The sequence below is a fragment of the Mauremys mutica genome, chromosome 10 (genome assembly GCF_020497125.1).
Source record: "Mauremys mutica isolate MM-2020 ecotype Southern chromosome 10, ASM2049712v1, whole genome shotgun sequence".
Classification (NCBI taxonomy): Eukaryota; Metazoa; Chordata; order Testudines; family Geoemydidae; genus Mauremys; species Mauremys mutica.
In genome coordinates, this window is record NC_059081.1 from 70,398,843 (window position 1) to 70,414,242 (window position 15,400).

The 15,400-nt window shown below is 47.8% G+C and overlaps 1 protein-coding gene across 1 annotated transcript in view; it reads right to left on the reverse strand.

The window, feature by feature from the left end:
* The window catches only part of LOC123378183 (aryl hydrocarbon receptor-like), a 134,498-nt gene extending 133,082 nt beyond the window's left edge, over positions 1-1,416 (reverse strand). Inside the window, exon 1 of the mRNA XM_045031693.1 lies at positions 1,163-1,416. Within this exon, the coding sequence (XP_044887628.1) occupies positions 1,163-1,221 (59 nt within the window). The 5' untranslated portion in view covers positions 1,222-1,416. The remainder of the gene's footprint in view (positions 1-1,162) is intronic.
* Between the last annotated feature and the right edge of the window lie 13,984 nt (positions 1,417-15,400).

The following is a 15,400-nucleotide window of genomic DNA, read 5'->3' on the forward strand; positions in this document are numbered from 1 at the left end:
CACAGGCGCAAAGCTGTGACGAATCAGAGCCATTATCTTTTGCCCTGACTTGGCACTCCAGCAAGGGCAAAGGTTTCTACCTCTCTCACTGCAGCTCCAGAGGAAGGAAAAATTTTTTTTCTCCTGCTGGTGATAGCTCATCTCAATTGATTAGACTCTTCCTGTTGGTATGCATACTTCCACCTTTTCATGTTCTCTGTATGTATAAATATCTCCTGTCTGTGTGTTCCATTCTATGCAACCGAAGAAGTGAGCTGTAGCTCACGAAAGCTCATGCTGAAATAAATTTGTTAGTCTCTAAGGTGCCACAAGTACTCCTTGTTCTTTCCTCTAGGGCACTGGGAAGAAAAACCTGATTCGTTTTATTAGTACAAGTATAGCCCAGTGTCTCCACCACCCCGACCTACTTGTAGGACATCCTAAGAACCCGGCCCAGAGCCTGGATTGTCATCCTTAGATTACTTAGCGCAAATGTCCCAAACTCCACAAACCACTGCCCTTTCCATTTCCTGGAGATTTCCGTCAAGTTCTCACAGCCCCAAAGGGAATTTATAACTTTAAAAGACCTGGGAAGGACTTTGACTGGAATTCCCAAACCAGGAAACAACACCCTTGTGCTCCCTGGGAATGGTTTTTTTTAAGAGTCAGCTTGTCTTTGGAGCGGAGCTGCTAAGTGAGCCTGCGGAAGCACATATCTTCAGCGTGAACTTGTGTGGGAGTCTTTGGAGAATTTCGGATTTCAGAGTCAAACAGCGCAGTCCAGACGGGATGTAAGTGGCATCAGAGAATCCGCCAGCTGTTTCAGCAGCCCCATCCCAGAGACCCAGGCCTCTCTCTGAGTGTATTTTACAACCAGCTCTGGAGCCAATACTTTAGACATAGGTGAGGCAAGGGGGAGGAAAGGGAGAGCAGAGAACCCAGCCTTGTGAGGTCTGTCCAGGGGGCAGGGGGGAAAGGAACCCCGGGACGCTGAAGAGCACCAGTGAGAAGGACTGGAGCCAGGGGACAACCTGCCTGAACACTGGGGCGAGCAGGAGCCAGGGGCAGAGGAAACACCTGCCCTTTGATTGAAGCAAACAGAGGCAGCGGAGCCCAGCCAGCCCCGCAAAGCCCCGATTTACACAGGCTCGGGGAAGGGGAGCTCCTCCACACACACACCTACCTTTTCTGCGCCGGCTTCTTCCTCTTTCTCACGGCGTAAACGCCTCCCGTGCGCAGCATGACGAGCCTGGGACACAGGCCACCGCCGGGGAAAGGTCCCTCTGCTCTTCCTGGCACGCAGTGGGGCGGCGGGGAGGAAGCCCGGGCTCCCAGGGGAAACCCACCGAGCCCGGCCTGCCCCGCGACGGGAAAAGCCCCAACGCTGCTGCGAGCCTGCCCCCTCCCGCGGCCGGTCCCGGCAGCCCCACGCCACGCGCCCCGCCCCGACCCAGCGGCGACTGAGACAAAGTTGACGCAGCTGGGGAGGGAGAAGCCTGCAGGGCGGGGCCGCGCGCCAGCCCCCTCCGCTCCCCGGGCAACACCCCACGCAGGAATCGCAGCCACGCGGGGAGATGCGTTAAGGTCAGGGGCGGCTCTATATATTCGGCCGCCCCAAGCAGTCATGCGCGGGAGGCGCCCCCGAGCCGCGGGAGCAGCGGACCTCCCGCGAGCATGACTGCGGAGGGTCCGCTGGTCCCGCGTGGCTCGGCTGGACCTCCCGCGGCTGCGGACGGTTCGCAGGTCCGGCGGCTCCAGTGGAGCTGCCGCAGTCATGCCTGCGGGAGGTCCAGCCGAGCCGCGGGACCAGCGCCCTCTCCGCAGTCATGCCTGTGGCAGGTCCGCTGCTCCCGGGGCTCCGGTGGACCTCCCGCAGGCATGACTGCGGCAGGTCCGCCGGCCCAGCCTGCCGCCCCCCCCCCTCCCGGGAAAGGGCCGCCCCACGCATGTGCTTGCCGCGCTGGGGTCTGGAGCCGGCCCTGGTTAAGGTGGATCAGAAGGTTGGCACCGAGTCCCTGGCAGTGGGGTTGGGGCGTTGCCTCCCACTGCCCCCCTTTCCTGCTGCCCTCTTGGGGCCCGCATGGCCCTCGCCCCCCTGCTGCCAGCTCCGCGGGGGTGCAGGAGGGGGTTCTGGGTTTGGGGGGAAGTGCGGAGCCGGTGCTCGGGGTGGTGAAAGCGCACAGAGCCCCATGGCCCCCCTGCCCAGAAGCTGGACCCACTGCCGGCCGCTGTCAGGGCGCAGCGCGGTGTCGGAACAGGTAGGCACTAGCCTGCCTTAGCTGGGCAGCACCCCTGAGGGCTTTTAACGTCCCACTCGGGTGCTGACCAGAGCAAAGCGACCCAGTGCCTTACCTGCCGCAACCCGGCCAGAACTGGGTTACAACTCACGGTTTGAAAAACACTGTTCTAAGATCATCTTCCAGAGCGGAGAGCTGCTTCTTAGCATATGTGCAGAGGGCCCCAGGTGGCACCTGACCAGGATTCATCACCAAATGTGGTCCTGGTTGGATCAGTAGCTTCCCTGGCCCAGGTCTAGCCCATCAATCTGTCTTCCGACAGTGGGCAATGCCAGGTGCCCCAGAGGGAGTGAACAGAACAGGGAATCATCAAGTGATCCATCCCCTGTCTCCCATTCCCAGCTTCTGGCAAACAGAGGCTAGGGACACCATCCCTGCCCATCCTGGCTAATAGCCATTGATGGACCTATCCTCCATGAATTTATCTAGCTCTTTTTTGAATCCTGTTATAGTCTTGGCCTTCACAACATCCACTGGCAGAGTTCCACAGACTGACTGTGCATTGTGTGAAGAAATACTTCCTTTTATTTGTTTTAAATCTGCTTCCTATTAATTTCATTTGGTGTTATGAGAAGGAGGAAATAACACTTCCTGATTTACTTGCTCCACACCTGTCATGATTTTATAGACCTCTATTATATTACTCCCTTAGTCGTCTCTTTTCCAAGCTGGAAAGTCCCAGTCTTATTAATCTCTCCTCATACAGAAGCTGTTCCAGGCCCCTAATCATTTTTTTTTGCCCTTTTCTGAACTTTTTCCAATTCCAATATATCTTTTTTGAGATACTGCGTGCAGATGTGGTCACTCAATTCAAGATGTGGGCGTACCAGGGATTTATATAGAGGCAACATGATATTTTCTGTCTTATTATCTATCCCTTTCTTAATGATTCCCAACATTCTGTTCACCTTTTTACTGCACGTTGACGGGGAGTGCTACATGACCGCTGATCCATGCCCTGCAGCAGAGAGCGCATTTAAGATAAACGTAAAGGGACCAAACTGCAAAGAAGGAAGAAGAGGCATCATCCCCAGGCACTCAGCAGAGCTGTTCTGCACAGCTCACTCCTGCCCTACCATGGACTCCCTCCCTTGCCCTGCTCCCCCACTGTTCCTCTATACAAGAAGAGCCAGTATGACAATGGGTCATTTGGGAAGCTAGATGGGCACTGAAACAGCTCTATTTTTCTTTGGAGACTTCCTGTACAGTAGAAGCAGCAAAGAATCCTGTGGCACCTTATAGACTAACAGAACTATAAGACTTCCTGTACAGTACATTTCTGATGAGTGATTTGACTTTGTAACATCTAAATCCAGAGTGTTTCTGCAGCATATGGGGCCCAACCATGCTCCCACTGCAGTCAATGGCATTTTGGGGTGGAGGAAACAGGATCAGGCCCCACCATGGTGAACACAGCTGAGGAGTGCACATTTCAGAGAATAATCCACACCCCAGCACCCACAGATGGCAACCTTCTAAAATCCTGCATCTAAGACACGTGAGAGGATTTTTTGTGCCCCACCCCAGAAAGAGAACTGGTGGAAAGGGGAATAGTGAACACATTGTTCTATCTCTTAACCATTGGGTGGAAGGAGAAACAGGTTTCTCACTAGGTAGCCTGGGAAGAGTGCCGAGGAGGTGTAACACTATTTTGATACATGGCATCTCTCTTCCTGGGATATATTTACCTAGTTATCAACCTTCAACTAAGTAAGAAGAATTTACAATTGATTCTGTTTTCTGTTCTTTTCTCCTTTTTTTTCTGTTCCCTCAGAATAAGAGGATGTTCGATGAAATTGAAAAGTAGCAAACTGAAAACCAATCAAACAAAATACTTTTTTGTACAAAAAGTTTAATTAGAACTCATTGCCACATGAAGTGGAAGTGTGGAACTCATTGCAACATGAAGTCTTTAAGGCCAAAAATTTAGCAAGGATCAAAAAAGAGATTGGACATTTATATGGATATCCAGAATGATCACAATTAATGGTTCCAAAACATTTTGGAAGAGACATTAAACATCATGTTACGTGGCTTAAGTCAATCTCTAACTATTAGAGACCAGGATCAGATCCAGTATGGGTGTGGGTTATCCCACACCTGGTTCTTGACCTTCATCTGAAGCATATGGCACTGGCCACTGTCAGAGATAGGATCATGGGCTAGATGGGCCTCGGGTCTGATCCAGTCTGGCAATCACTATGTTCTTTTCCCTTCTGTGTATTTTCTTCAGTATGTAAAAGGATTCATGTTTAACTCTATCCTTTGTGTCTGTTTTCTGTGATACTGTCCCACCACCCTAGATTGCCCCAGTCCTCCAGAACTGCCCAAAGAATGCTCCCTTTCTGCCTCTTCAACACAGAGCTGCACTAGGCTGTACTGCCACAAGCTACTGATGCCACTTTGAGCTACCTGCCTTGCTGCTGGGTCAGAGGCAGGAGAGTGGGACCAGGGAGCAGCAAAAGACAGAGGGAGCCTCCCAGGAGGTTGAATGGAGAGTGTGGGACTGGCCCCATGTCCTTTATCTTCTCTGCCAATAACAGCCCTTCTCCAAACTCAATGGCTTTCCTACAAACCCAAGGCACCGATGACCATTTCTGAGATGCAAGAGACGTCAGGCCTAGCTGTTGTCATAAGGGCTAAATATCAGAAAATTCCTAATGGAGATTATGGCGAGACCAGATCGATCCGTTTCCAAGGCCAGTAGTGGGAACTCTTCCATTGGGATGAATGCACAGATCACTTTCCATTAGTACTATCATTATGTGAGTAACATACTAGATATGACTAGTGGGAAATGTTCCATCAAAACTGTTTTTCCATAGAAAATTCAACTACTTTTTTCATAAAAAGTGTCTGCTTTCCATGGGAAATTTAGATTTTTCATTAAATAAAGAACACACAAAAACAAATGTGATTTGGACATGCTGCTGCAGTGCCTATGAAAGATATAGTTTGGTGACCTTAAATCCATAGTCTCTTCAATTAGTCTATTGGTCAGGCTCACTGGTCAGACCACATCTCTCATGCTGCACCACAGCCTGGGACTCCCATGATGCCCCACTTCCCCAAAAGGAAGAGTGTAATGCATCATGAGAGATGTAGTCCAACTAAAGAGCCCCGTCCCTAGAAAAGAATGGGAGCAGCGGGAGTAGCAACCTGAACTACAACTCCCATGAGGCAGCACAGCATTTCCAAATAAAAAATCTTTCATTTTGTTGGCCCAAATACTCTGATATTCAATTTTTTGCTGAAAAATAGAAATTTTCAGCTGAAAATGTAGACACAAAAGTTATTTGTTTTTCTCAACATTTTCCAACTAGCTCTGCTCCTGTCTCTTCGATTGCTGAGAGTGTGGTGTGCTGTAAGGAGCTATGTGTCTCTTGATACTTGAGCCCGGACTACCTCCTGGTGTAGCTCCGCTAACACATTGCCTCTTGTTTTGTATTTATTTCTGTTGGTTAACATTACCTAAAGTTTACACCTCCCCAGACCTGACTTCATTTATAGTAGGAACAGGCAGAGAGTAAGACAACATTTAGTAGAAACTGCTGTTCAAATAAAGACACCAAGCAAGCAAAGGAGAGTGTTAGGAAGAAGTACTAAAATAGATACTGATACTTAGCATATCTAACCATGTAATATTATGACTATTAGCTCTACCCTCCTCTTGTTTTCCCCTGCTAATGTTGATCATACTCCCTTGTTGTGTCTTGTCTTAAATCAGGCCTCTCTCGTGGAATCACTTATGTATGTGAATACTCCCATTGGCCTAGTCTTGACTAGTGTAATGGGGCATAATTCTCCAGCCCCTCTTCTTTTAGTGTACGCTCCATATAATTTATTCAAGTCTTCTCCACCAACTCCTGTAGAGTGCAATACCTATTACTGTCAGCCCCTGTTCATCAAAGCTCTGGGAGGAAAAGAGGTCTCCCTTACATGGATCAGATTAGGGCGGGGCCAAACCCAGACCTGCCCTACCCCAATAACATTTCCTTCCTGCTTTTTATCAAGATAGTCATCTGAGGGGCCAGTTAGTTCCTTAATTTACCCAGCCTCCCCATCTGATTAGCTATTTCATCCCTATTTCCTCAATCAGCTGTCACTAGGGAAAGTAATTGATGCTACAAGGATCAGAGGGCTAACCATAGAATCATAGAATCTCAGGGTTGGAAGGGACCTCAGGAGGTCATCTAGTCCAACCCCCTGCTCAAAGCAGGACCAAACCCAACTAAATCATCCCAGCCAGGGCTTTGTCAAGCCTGACCTTAAAAACCTCTAAGGAAGGAGATTCCACTACCTCCCTAGGTAACCCATTCCAGTGCTTCACCACCCTACTAGTGAAAACGTTTTTCCTAATATCCAACCTAAACCTCCCCCTCTGCAACTTGAGACCATTACTCCTTGTTCTGTCATCTTCTACCACTGAGAACAGTCTAGATCCATCCTCTTTGGAACCCCCTTTCAGGTAGTTGAAAGCAGCTATCAAATCCCCCCTCATTCTTCTCTTCTGCAGACTAAACAATCCCAGTTCCCTCAGCCTCTCCTCATAAGTCATGTGCTCCAGCCCCCTAATCATTTTTGTTGCCCTCCGCTGGACTCTCTCCAATTTATCCACATCCTTCTTGTAGTGTGGGGCCCAAAACTGGACACAGTACTCCAAATGAGGCCTCACCAGTGCTGAGTAGAGGGGGATGATCACATCCCTTGATCTGCTGGAAATGCCCCTACTTATACAACCCAAAATGCCATTAGCCTTCTTGGCAACAAGGGCACACTGTTGACTCATATTCAGCTTTTCGTCCACCGTAACCCCTAGGTCCTTTTCTGCAGAACTGCTACCCAGCCATTCGGTCCCTAGTCTGTAGCAGTGCATGGGATTCTTCCGTCCTAAGTGCAGGACTCTGCACTTGTCCTTGTTGAACCTCACCCATCTTTTAGACCTCAGCACTCTATCACAACTAGGAAGAGGTCATGACTGACAACATGTTATGGCTTTGTCCTTTGTGCAGACACCTTTTAGCACATTAGCTAGTTGTGGTCAACCTTCTGAAGGACATAGGCGGCAGGTCTGTATAATTTTTGGTGGTGCCCAAAATGGTGGTGCCCCCCCCCGCTCCCGCCCTGTAAGCCGATATAAAATGAAGCTACAATGCGTCAATACCACAAGATTACAAGGATCAATTAAAAGTGGAAAGGCAGAAGCAGCACTTGCCTACTTCAATATACAGTATTATATTTTGTTGCACCTGTTGTGATGAATTGGGAATGTTCTTAATATTTTCTCTGAATACTGTGTGGGTGCCTCAGTTTTCCCTGCAAGATGCCAACTGAAGGTGTTGGGGATAAAGAGATCAGGTGGCCTCCCTGTCCGGAAGAGACAGAGAGGCCAGAGGAGGGAGTGTCAGTTTGGAGCTGGCTGGGGAAATGGGGAGAGACCCAGAACTTGGTTCTGGGCTCCCCACCCCCCAAGATGGACCTGACAGAGGGGTTCTGTTTTCTGTACCAACAAGTTCTGTTTAAACTGTGTTCCCGTCATCTAATAAACCTTCTGTTTTACTGTCTGGCTGAGAGTCACATCTGACTGCGGAGTTGGGGTGCAGGGACCTCTGGTTGCCCCAGGACCAGCCTGGGCAGACTCGCTGTGGAAAGTGCATCATGTGGAAGGGCATGCTGAATGCTCCGAGGTCAACCCAGGAAGGTGTAAGCTTCTTGCCCTGGAGACTATATGCTCCAAGAGAGGAGGCTCCCCCAGAGTCCTGACTGGCTTTGTATGGAGTTGTTCCAAAGCATCACAGCATCCCCTTCCACACCGTGCACTTCCCAGAAGTCCGCACAGGCACTGACACTCCCTCCTCCTGCCTTTGTCTCTTTTCCAGGCATTAGGAGGCCACCCGATCTCTCTGTTCTCCAACACCTTCAGTTGGCACCTTGCAGGGGAAACTGATTTGGGAGAAATGAAGTAAAAGCTGCCCAAACCGAGCTTGAGCACTCCTGAATTTTGAGGTGTTCAAATCTGGAAGGCAGGTGCTGGGGGTGGGAGAGGGCTGTGGGCTTGTGACGTTATTGATATAAATGGGAACCATATAGAACATGGGTTGCAACCAAGGTCCTGTGGTGGCACCAAATCCTAAGTAAAGGGGGTCATATAAGGTGTCTAAGACCAGGTTCTGGGTTGCTGGTTATGATTATGCTGTCTGTATGTCTGTGTATCATTTGGTAGTTGAAGTTATAAGTATGGGCTCTGTACTGTCTGTATTTTGTATTATGCTCTGCTTCTGGGAAAGATCCCAGACAAGCTGATGTTAGCCCTGCCTAGCTGGCTTGATGGCCCATTAAGGGCCATCTGCTACGCAATTGACCCATGGAGAGAAGGCAGACACGCCTTGTGACTCAGCAAAGTATGCAGGGACTGGCCCATGTGACTCCAGGCTCCATTTTGCTGTAATTTTCCACAGTGAAGACAAAGAGATTCTTACACCTGGAAAAGTCTATATAAGGCTGATGCATCATCTCCATCTTGTCTTCAATCCTGCTTCTGACCTCTGGAGGGACTTTGCTACAACCTGAAGCTTTACACAAGGGACTGAACGACCCATCCCAGTGGGGGATGTACTCCAGAGACTCAATTTGAACCTGCAGTTTACTCCAGCACTGCTGCAAGCCTGAACTAAGAACTTTGCCATTACTGTATGTAATTGATTCCATTTAACCAATTTTACCTCTCATCTCTACCTTTTTCCCTTTGTAAATAAACCTTTAGATTTTAGATTCTAAAGGATTGGCAACAGCGTGATTTGTGGGTAAGATCTGATGTGTATATTGACCTGGGTCTGGGGCTTGGTCCTTTGGGATCGAGGGAACCTTTTTCTTTTATTGGGGTGTTGGTTTTCATAACCATTCATCCCCAGGACGAGCGCACTGGTGGTGATGCTGGGAGACTGGAGTGTCTAAGGAAGTTGCTTGCGTGACTTGTGGTTAGCCAGTGGGGTGAGACCAAAGTCCTTTTTGTCTGGCTGGTTTGGTTTGCCTTAGAGGTGGAAAAACCCCAGCCTAGGGCTGTGACTGCCCTGTTTGAGCAATTGGTCCTGATTTGGCACTCTCAGTTGGGTCCCGCCAGAATCGCTCCGTCACAGGGCTCCATGGGGGAGCATGCATGGAGCCAAACACGCGGTTGCAGGCAGCCCAGAGCCCTCTGACTCCCGGCCGCGGCTGGGATTTAAAGGGCTCTGGGCTCCCCGCGGTTGCAGGCAGCCCAGAGCCCTCTGATTCCTGGCCGCGGCTGGGATTTAAAAGGCTCTGGGCTCCCCGCCGCAGCGGGTAGTGCAGAACCCTCTGATTCCCGGCCGGCTGGGATTTAAAAGGCTCTGGGCTCCCCGCCGCAGCGGGCAGCGCAGAGCCCTCTGACTCCTGGCTGCGGCTGAGATTTAAAGGGCTCTGGGCTCCCCGCCACAGCGGGCAGCGCAGAGCCCTCTGATTCCCAGCCGCGGCTGGGATTTAAAAGGTCTGGGCTCCCGGTGGCTGCCGGCAGCCCAGAGCAGGGGAGAAACCTAGCTCCAAATATTGCTGGAGCAGAGCCCCTGACTGTGAATATTCCTGGGGCTTTAAGTTGGCACCCATGCTGAAGGAGTCTAGGGTCGACCGTTAACAGTGTTAACAGCTAACACCTGTTAAAAGCTTTCTACACCAGGAACAAAGCCATGGCTGGTGGTGTATTAGCCAACATGATGTCAGCCATGACTGCTTTCCCTAGTCAAGCCATTACCTTTGAACTAATAGATTAATAGGTTTTAAGGCTTACTTCTGAGCCAAAAAATTAAAAATTCACCACCAAAAAATAAAAATGACGCACATACTATTTTAAAATTCTGCATATTTTATTTGTTAATAAATAAATGTGGATGCTCCGCATGGCAGTGGGGAGCACAGACCACTGGCTGCCCGGAGATGGGAGATCACTCTGCAGTGCCCCCCAGGACACAGACTCAGTGGTGAGGCTACACAGTGCAAGGGCCATGCCTGCCTCAGAAACACCCCAGGGCCCTGCCCCTCCACACCAGGCACACCAAGATAGCAAGCAAGAGGGACAAAATCTCAGCCACATCCCCAGCCCTGGCCCCCAATCTGGGTGTGGGGCAAGCAGGCTCACCCTGGCAGGATCCAAGTGTAGAGGGGTTCAGTGTGGGGGAATCCAGGTGTGGGGTAAGAGGTTTCTGTGTGGGGCTATCGGGGTGTGGGAGTCGGGGTGTGTGGCCGAGGAGTGATGGGGGCAGGAAGTGAGGAGGTGTGGTGCAGAGCTTCCTGCAACTGGGTGAGGTTTCTGGGGATGGGTCTGCCCCAGCCTCAGCTGCTCCTTGTATGGGAAGAGGAAGTCCCATCCTTCCCAGCCCAGACAGGACTAGCAGCAGGGCCCCGGCCCAGGGTAGGACCCACTGGCCAGGGTGTCCTCAGCCTTGCACCCCCCCACCACCCCGGTGGTTTTTACCTCTATGCCAACTGCTCCAGGTACCTGAAATGATGCACCCACACTGCTGGGGAGGGGCGTCTGACAGCTCTTGTGGCTTCCCCTTGCTTACTGAATAATCTCTATAGAAACCACATTGGAAAAAATGAGCTAGAGAAGAAGGATGGCCCAGTGACTAGGGGACTAGCATCAACTCACTTCTTTGCCAACAGTTTCTCTCTCGTTTTTAAAGCCAGCTGAGATACTACTCTTAGTCAGATCTCAGACCTCAGAGTAAAGCGGATTGCTTCCGGGGGTAGAAAGGCATTTCTCTTCTCCTCTCTCACGCTGTACGTACAACATTACTCTATTGGGTTAGAAGCTCTTGCTTCCCTCTGAAACCTCAGCTATTGGTCTCTGCTAGAGGCAAGGTATGTGACTAGAGGGACAAAATCTTTGATCCTTGAGGGCAGGTGAACCATTTGTTCTTGTCGAAGGAGATCTTGAGGAGGAAGAGGAGTTAGCGGGATCTTCACACTGAAGCATTCTGAAAAGGAACATTTATCTAGAAGGAAACGGATTTAGCCAATATTTCCATATATCTTTTTCTCTCAAGTTAGGTTTTAAGAAGAGTTTCCTCCTGACAGCTCAGTTTTTTCTGCTTCACCTGCCACTGAAGTTACATTTGAAGATGTGATATTCCAATTGACTGTGGCCCATTTGGACTGAGATGCCAGGAAATCCCCAGCTGTCAGGTTTACATGTGATCTTCTGAGCAGTGCCAACTACTCCATGATCTAGGAGTGACTGAACCATGTGATCCCATCAACAGGACCACCTGCTCCCTAAGCCATGGTAAAGATGCCTATAGTCAGCATGTTTCTTTCAGTGTCCTGACTATCGAGGAATGAGTTGCTGTGTGCTAAAGGGCTCTCTGGTTCTAACACAATCCAACAGAATAATGATTTTTATTATTTGTAGGCATTTCTTGGGTCGATGTGGAAGGAATTCCAGTCTATGAAGGCACATAAGAAATAAAATGGTTGCCTCTGGCTCCTTACTTATTCCATTTGGGGGTGATTTTAATTGTATGTCTGAGAAAATTGGTAACAGCAGACAGATGGTTTTGAGAACAGATGGTAGACTTCTACAATCAGTTATGTGAAGCCAGCATCAGCAGAAGATACCCATAGGGAATGATAGCTGAATAATCCTGGATGTAGTGGACATATGCAAGATTGTACCCTTAAAGTTTAAAACAGAAAAACCTACCAGTGAAATGAGACAAACCTTTTTCAGAGTTACAGGAAAGAAGCGTTTGAAGGAAATAATTTCAAAAACAGTTGGAAAAAAGTTAGAGAGACCCTCTCAAACTGAATCTAGAGGTAGGTGAGAACTGGAATTATCATTTTTTGGGATATTCCAACTTTCTGGTGGGAAAAAAAGGTTTCAAATCAGAAACAAAAAAATCAAAATTTCCCTTGAAACAAGAATTCTGAAAAATTTTGCTTCAGGACCAGCAACGTGTTTTGTTTCAATAGTGCCATTTTGTTTAATTTCATTTTGACTTTCATAATATATAAATATTAAAGTTAATATTTTAATATTACTGTCTAAACAAATCATTTTGACTTTTCCCCATTTCAAAATTTAATCAAAATGGATATATTCCCACAAAATGTTTAGATTTCAATAGAAAATTGATTGATGGAACATTTTTTGACCAGCTTTACTGAAATATATTCTGTTTTTTTAAAAACCGAGTATAAACAGTGTTAGTACTACACCTGCCTTCGAATGCGCTGCCCATTTGTGTGGCTTCATAAGCGCATCTTCCTGTTTTCTTAAAAAAAATTCTCTCTCCCGTTGCTCGGTGGAAGACCCAGTCACAGAACAAGGAGAAATGGACAGTGGATACAGTGAAAATGACTCTAGAGACAAAGTGCTGTCAAATGCACCAAGTAAACCAATGGAAAGGAAGAAAGTATCTTTTCTGATCTTTCAGTTTTAGGAATCACGAGGGTTGCTTGCAACAATAGGAGGTGAAAAGATGCAGAGAGGTGTGTGATTTGTTTTTAAGCTGCCAGTGTCCTTTTAACAAAAACAGGCTATGAATAATAATACAAGACGTTAGTAGACTTGTATTCCAAGACAGCGTTGCAGTATGAGGGGAAGGGGAGACAGAAATCAAAGATGTGAAATAAAAATGGGTCGGTTATTGATGTCATTTGTATAACAATAACACCTAGATGCCGCAACTGAGATCAGAATCCCATTGTGTTAGGCACTGTACAAAAAGGTGGTAAGAGACAGTCTCTGCCTTGAAGAATTTACCAAAAAGTAGACAAGCTAAAATAATGGGAGGGCAAACAGAGGCACCGAGATACAGCCTGATTCCCAGCTCATTGCAGTCTCCACTTGGTCATATTATCAGTTTCAGACTATCAGCAACTGTTCCCTGCCTCCATGGTCTTCTCTAGCCATCACCTCTCTTTGGTCAGGGACCCATGTCCCACTTCCTTCTCGCCATGCATTTTAGGTTGCAGTCACCTAGCATGCACTTTGATTCTCCCCAAGCAGGTCTGACAAACGTCCAGCCCCCTGCTCTTTAGCGTCACTCTGGGAACTATGGCAGTGATTTACCAGTCACCACACAGCTCTTCCAGAGCACAGTACATGTATTCAAAAACAAAAGCATACAGAAAAAAAAACACAGAACCCCAAAACAGAATAGAAAGCCTTTGCCAGTAGTGCCCCATCAGTCCTATGGAGACCCTGCCAGGTTCCAGTCTTTCCCAGGGTTGGGTCCCGCCTTGGGCCAAAGGCCAGGTCCACTGGTTCAGTCTAAAGGCAGGCCCTGAGGTTGGGCCTTTATACCCAAGCTCTTGCTTTGCTTTCCAGGTAAATCTAGACACTGCCCTTCTCCCCAGGAAGTCAGACCTCAAAGGGTTGGTTACCTGCATACCCAGCTTTGGACTTCTGCACCAAGCAGCCCCCAGACATTTTAGTTCCTGAGGGAATGCAACAACCCTCCACCATAGAGTAGAATGCAATCCCGAAAGGTACTGCATGTGGTTGTCACACACATACTGCCCCCAGATCAGTATAGTAGGATTAGTAACATTATATAGGATAACTACAGGGCCTGATGCATCCAGTTCCTGTTTCTATGACACAAAAGACAAACTAAATGGTGTGGTTTGAGGGAGGGGTTCTATGAGAATAACAGTCATCAGCTTTCAAGCAGAACACCTGGAAAGAAATGCTTGCTAAGGACAGCCTAGAATGCCAAGGTGTTAAAGAGAAAAGAAGAAAAGGATAACAAAAAAATCTTCATTTCTAAGAAACCCAGAGGGGTTTTTAAAGTTGCTTGTATATTCCAAGGATACATTCTTTGGAAGAAATGCAATTAGTAGTTGCTCCGGGGCTAAGCAGAAGTTGCTACTGCTACTAGAAAGATCTTAGCAAAAATTCCTCAGGTCAGATGAGCTGATATCAGCGTTTTATGAAAAGTTTGGTAAGACATTAGTCTATGACCTAACTAGACTAGATGTTGACATCTTAAGGATCAGAAATGTAGCTAGACCACAAGCATTTCAATTACATAATTTAAGACAAAGATTCAGTTTAGCTCTGGAAACTGCTCTCCGAATCTCTGTCAAATGGGGAAGGGAAACCACAGTAATCTCAGCTAACAATCAGTGTAGGAACTTGGCCTCAGACTTTCAAGAAGTACCCAACTCCCACTGAGCTAGAGGGAGATTGTCCTAGGCACAGATGGGAGTTTGGTGCCCAACTCCCACTGGAAATCAGTATGACCTGGACACTAATTCCTGTCTGGACCTTTGAAAATCCCCTTTACGTGCCTAGCTCCTTGAGGCTGAGACTGGGGCCTTCTTCAGTAGGACATGCCCCCTAGCATTCCTAAATGGGAAGGATGGCCCAGTGGTTAAGGTGCTAGTTGGGAACGCAGGTTGAAGTCCTTGCTTTGCCACAAACATCTGATATGACCTTGGCCCTCATTTAATCTCTCTCTGTGTTCCTGATTTGTAAAATGGACATAAGAGTAGTGCTCTGCCTTATAGAGGTGTTGTGAAGATAAATATGTTAAAGATTATGAGGTGCTCAGATACATTAATATAGAATTAAAGGACAGTAATATAATTAATAAAAAATAAATAAAATAATAATTGGAGATATACCAATCTCCTAGAACTGGAAGGGACCTTGAAAGGTCATCAAGTCCAGCCCCCTGCCTTCACTAGCAGGACCAATTTCTGCCCCAGATCCCCAAGTGGCCTCCTCAAGGATTGAACTCACAACCCTGGGTTTAGCAGGCCAATGCTCAAACCACTGAGCTATCCCTCCCCCCAATTAATGCCAATCAACCTAGGTTTATGGAAAATAGATCCTATCAAACTAATTTGATATCTTTTTTGATGAGATGACAAGTTTGTTTGATAAAGGTAATAGTGTTGACTTAGACTTCTGCAAGGTGTTTAACTTGATACCTCACAACATTTGGATTAAAAAACTCCAGTAATATAAAATTAATATGGCACATATTAAATGGATTAAAAGATGGATAATTGATAGGTCTCAAAAGGTAATTGTAAATGGGGAATCATAAGGCGGGTGTGTTTCCAGTGGGGTCCCACATGAATCAGTTCTTGACCCTATG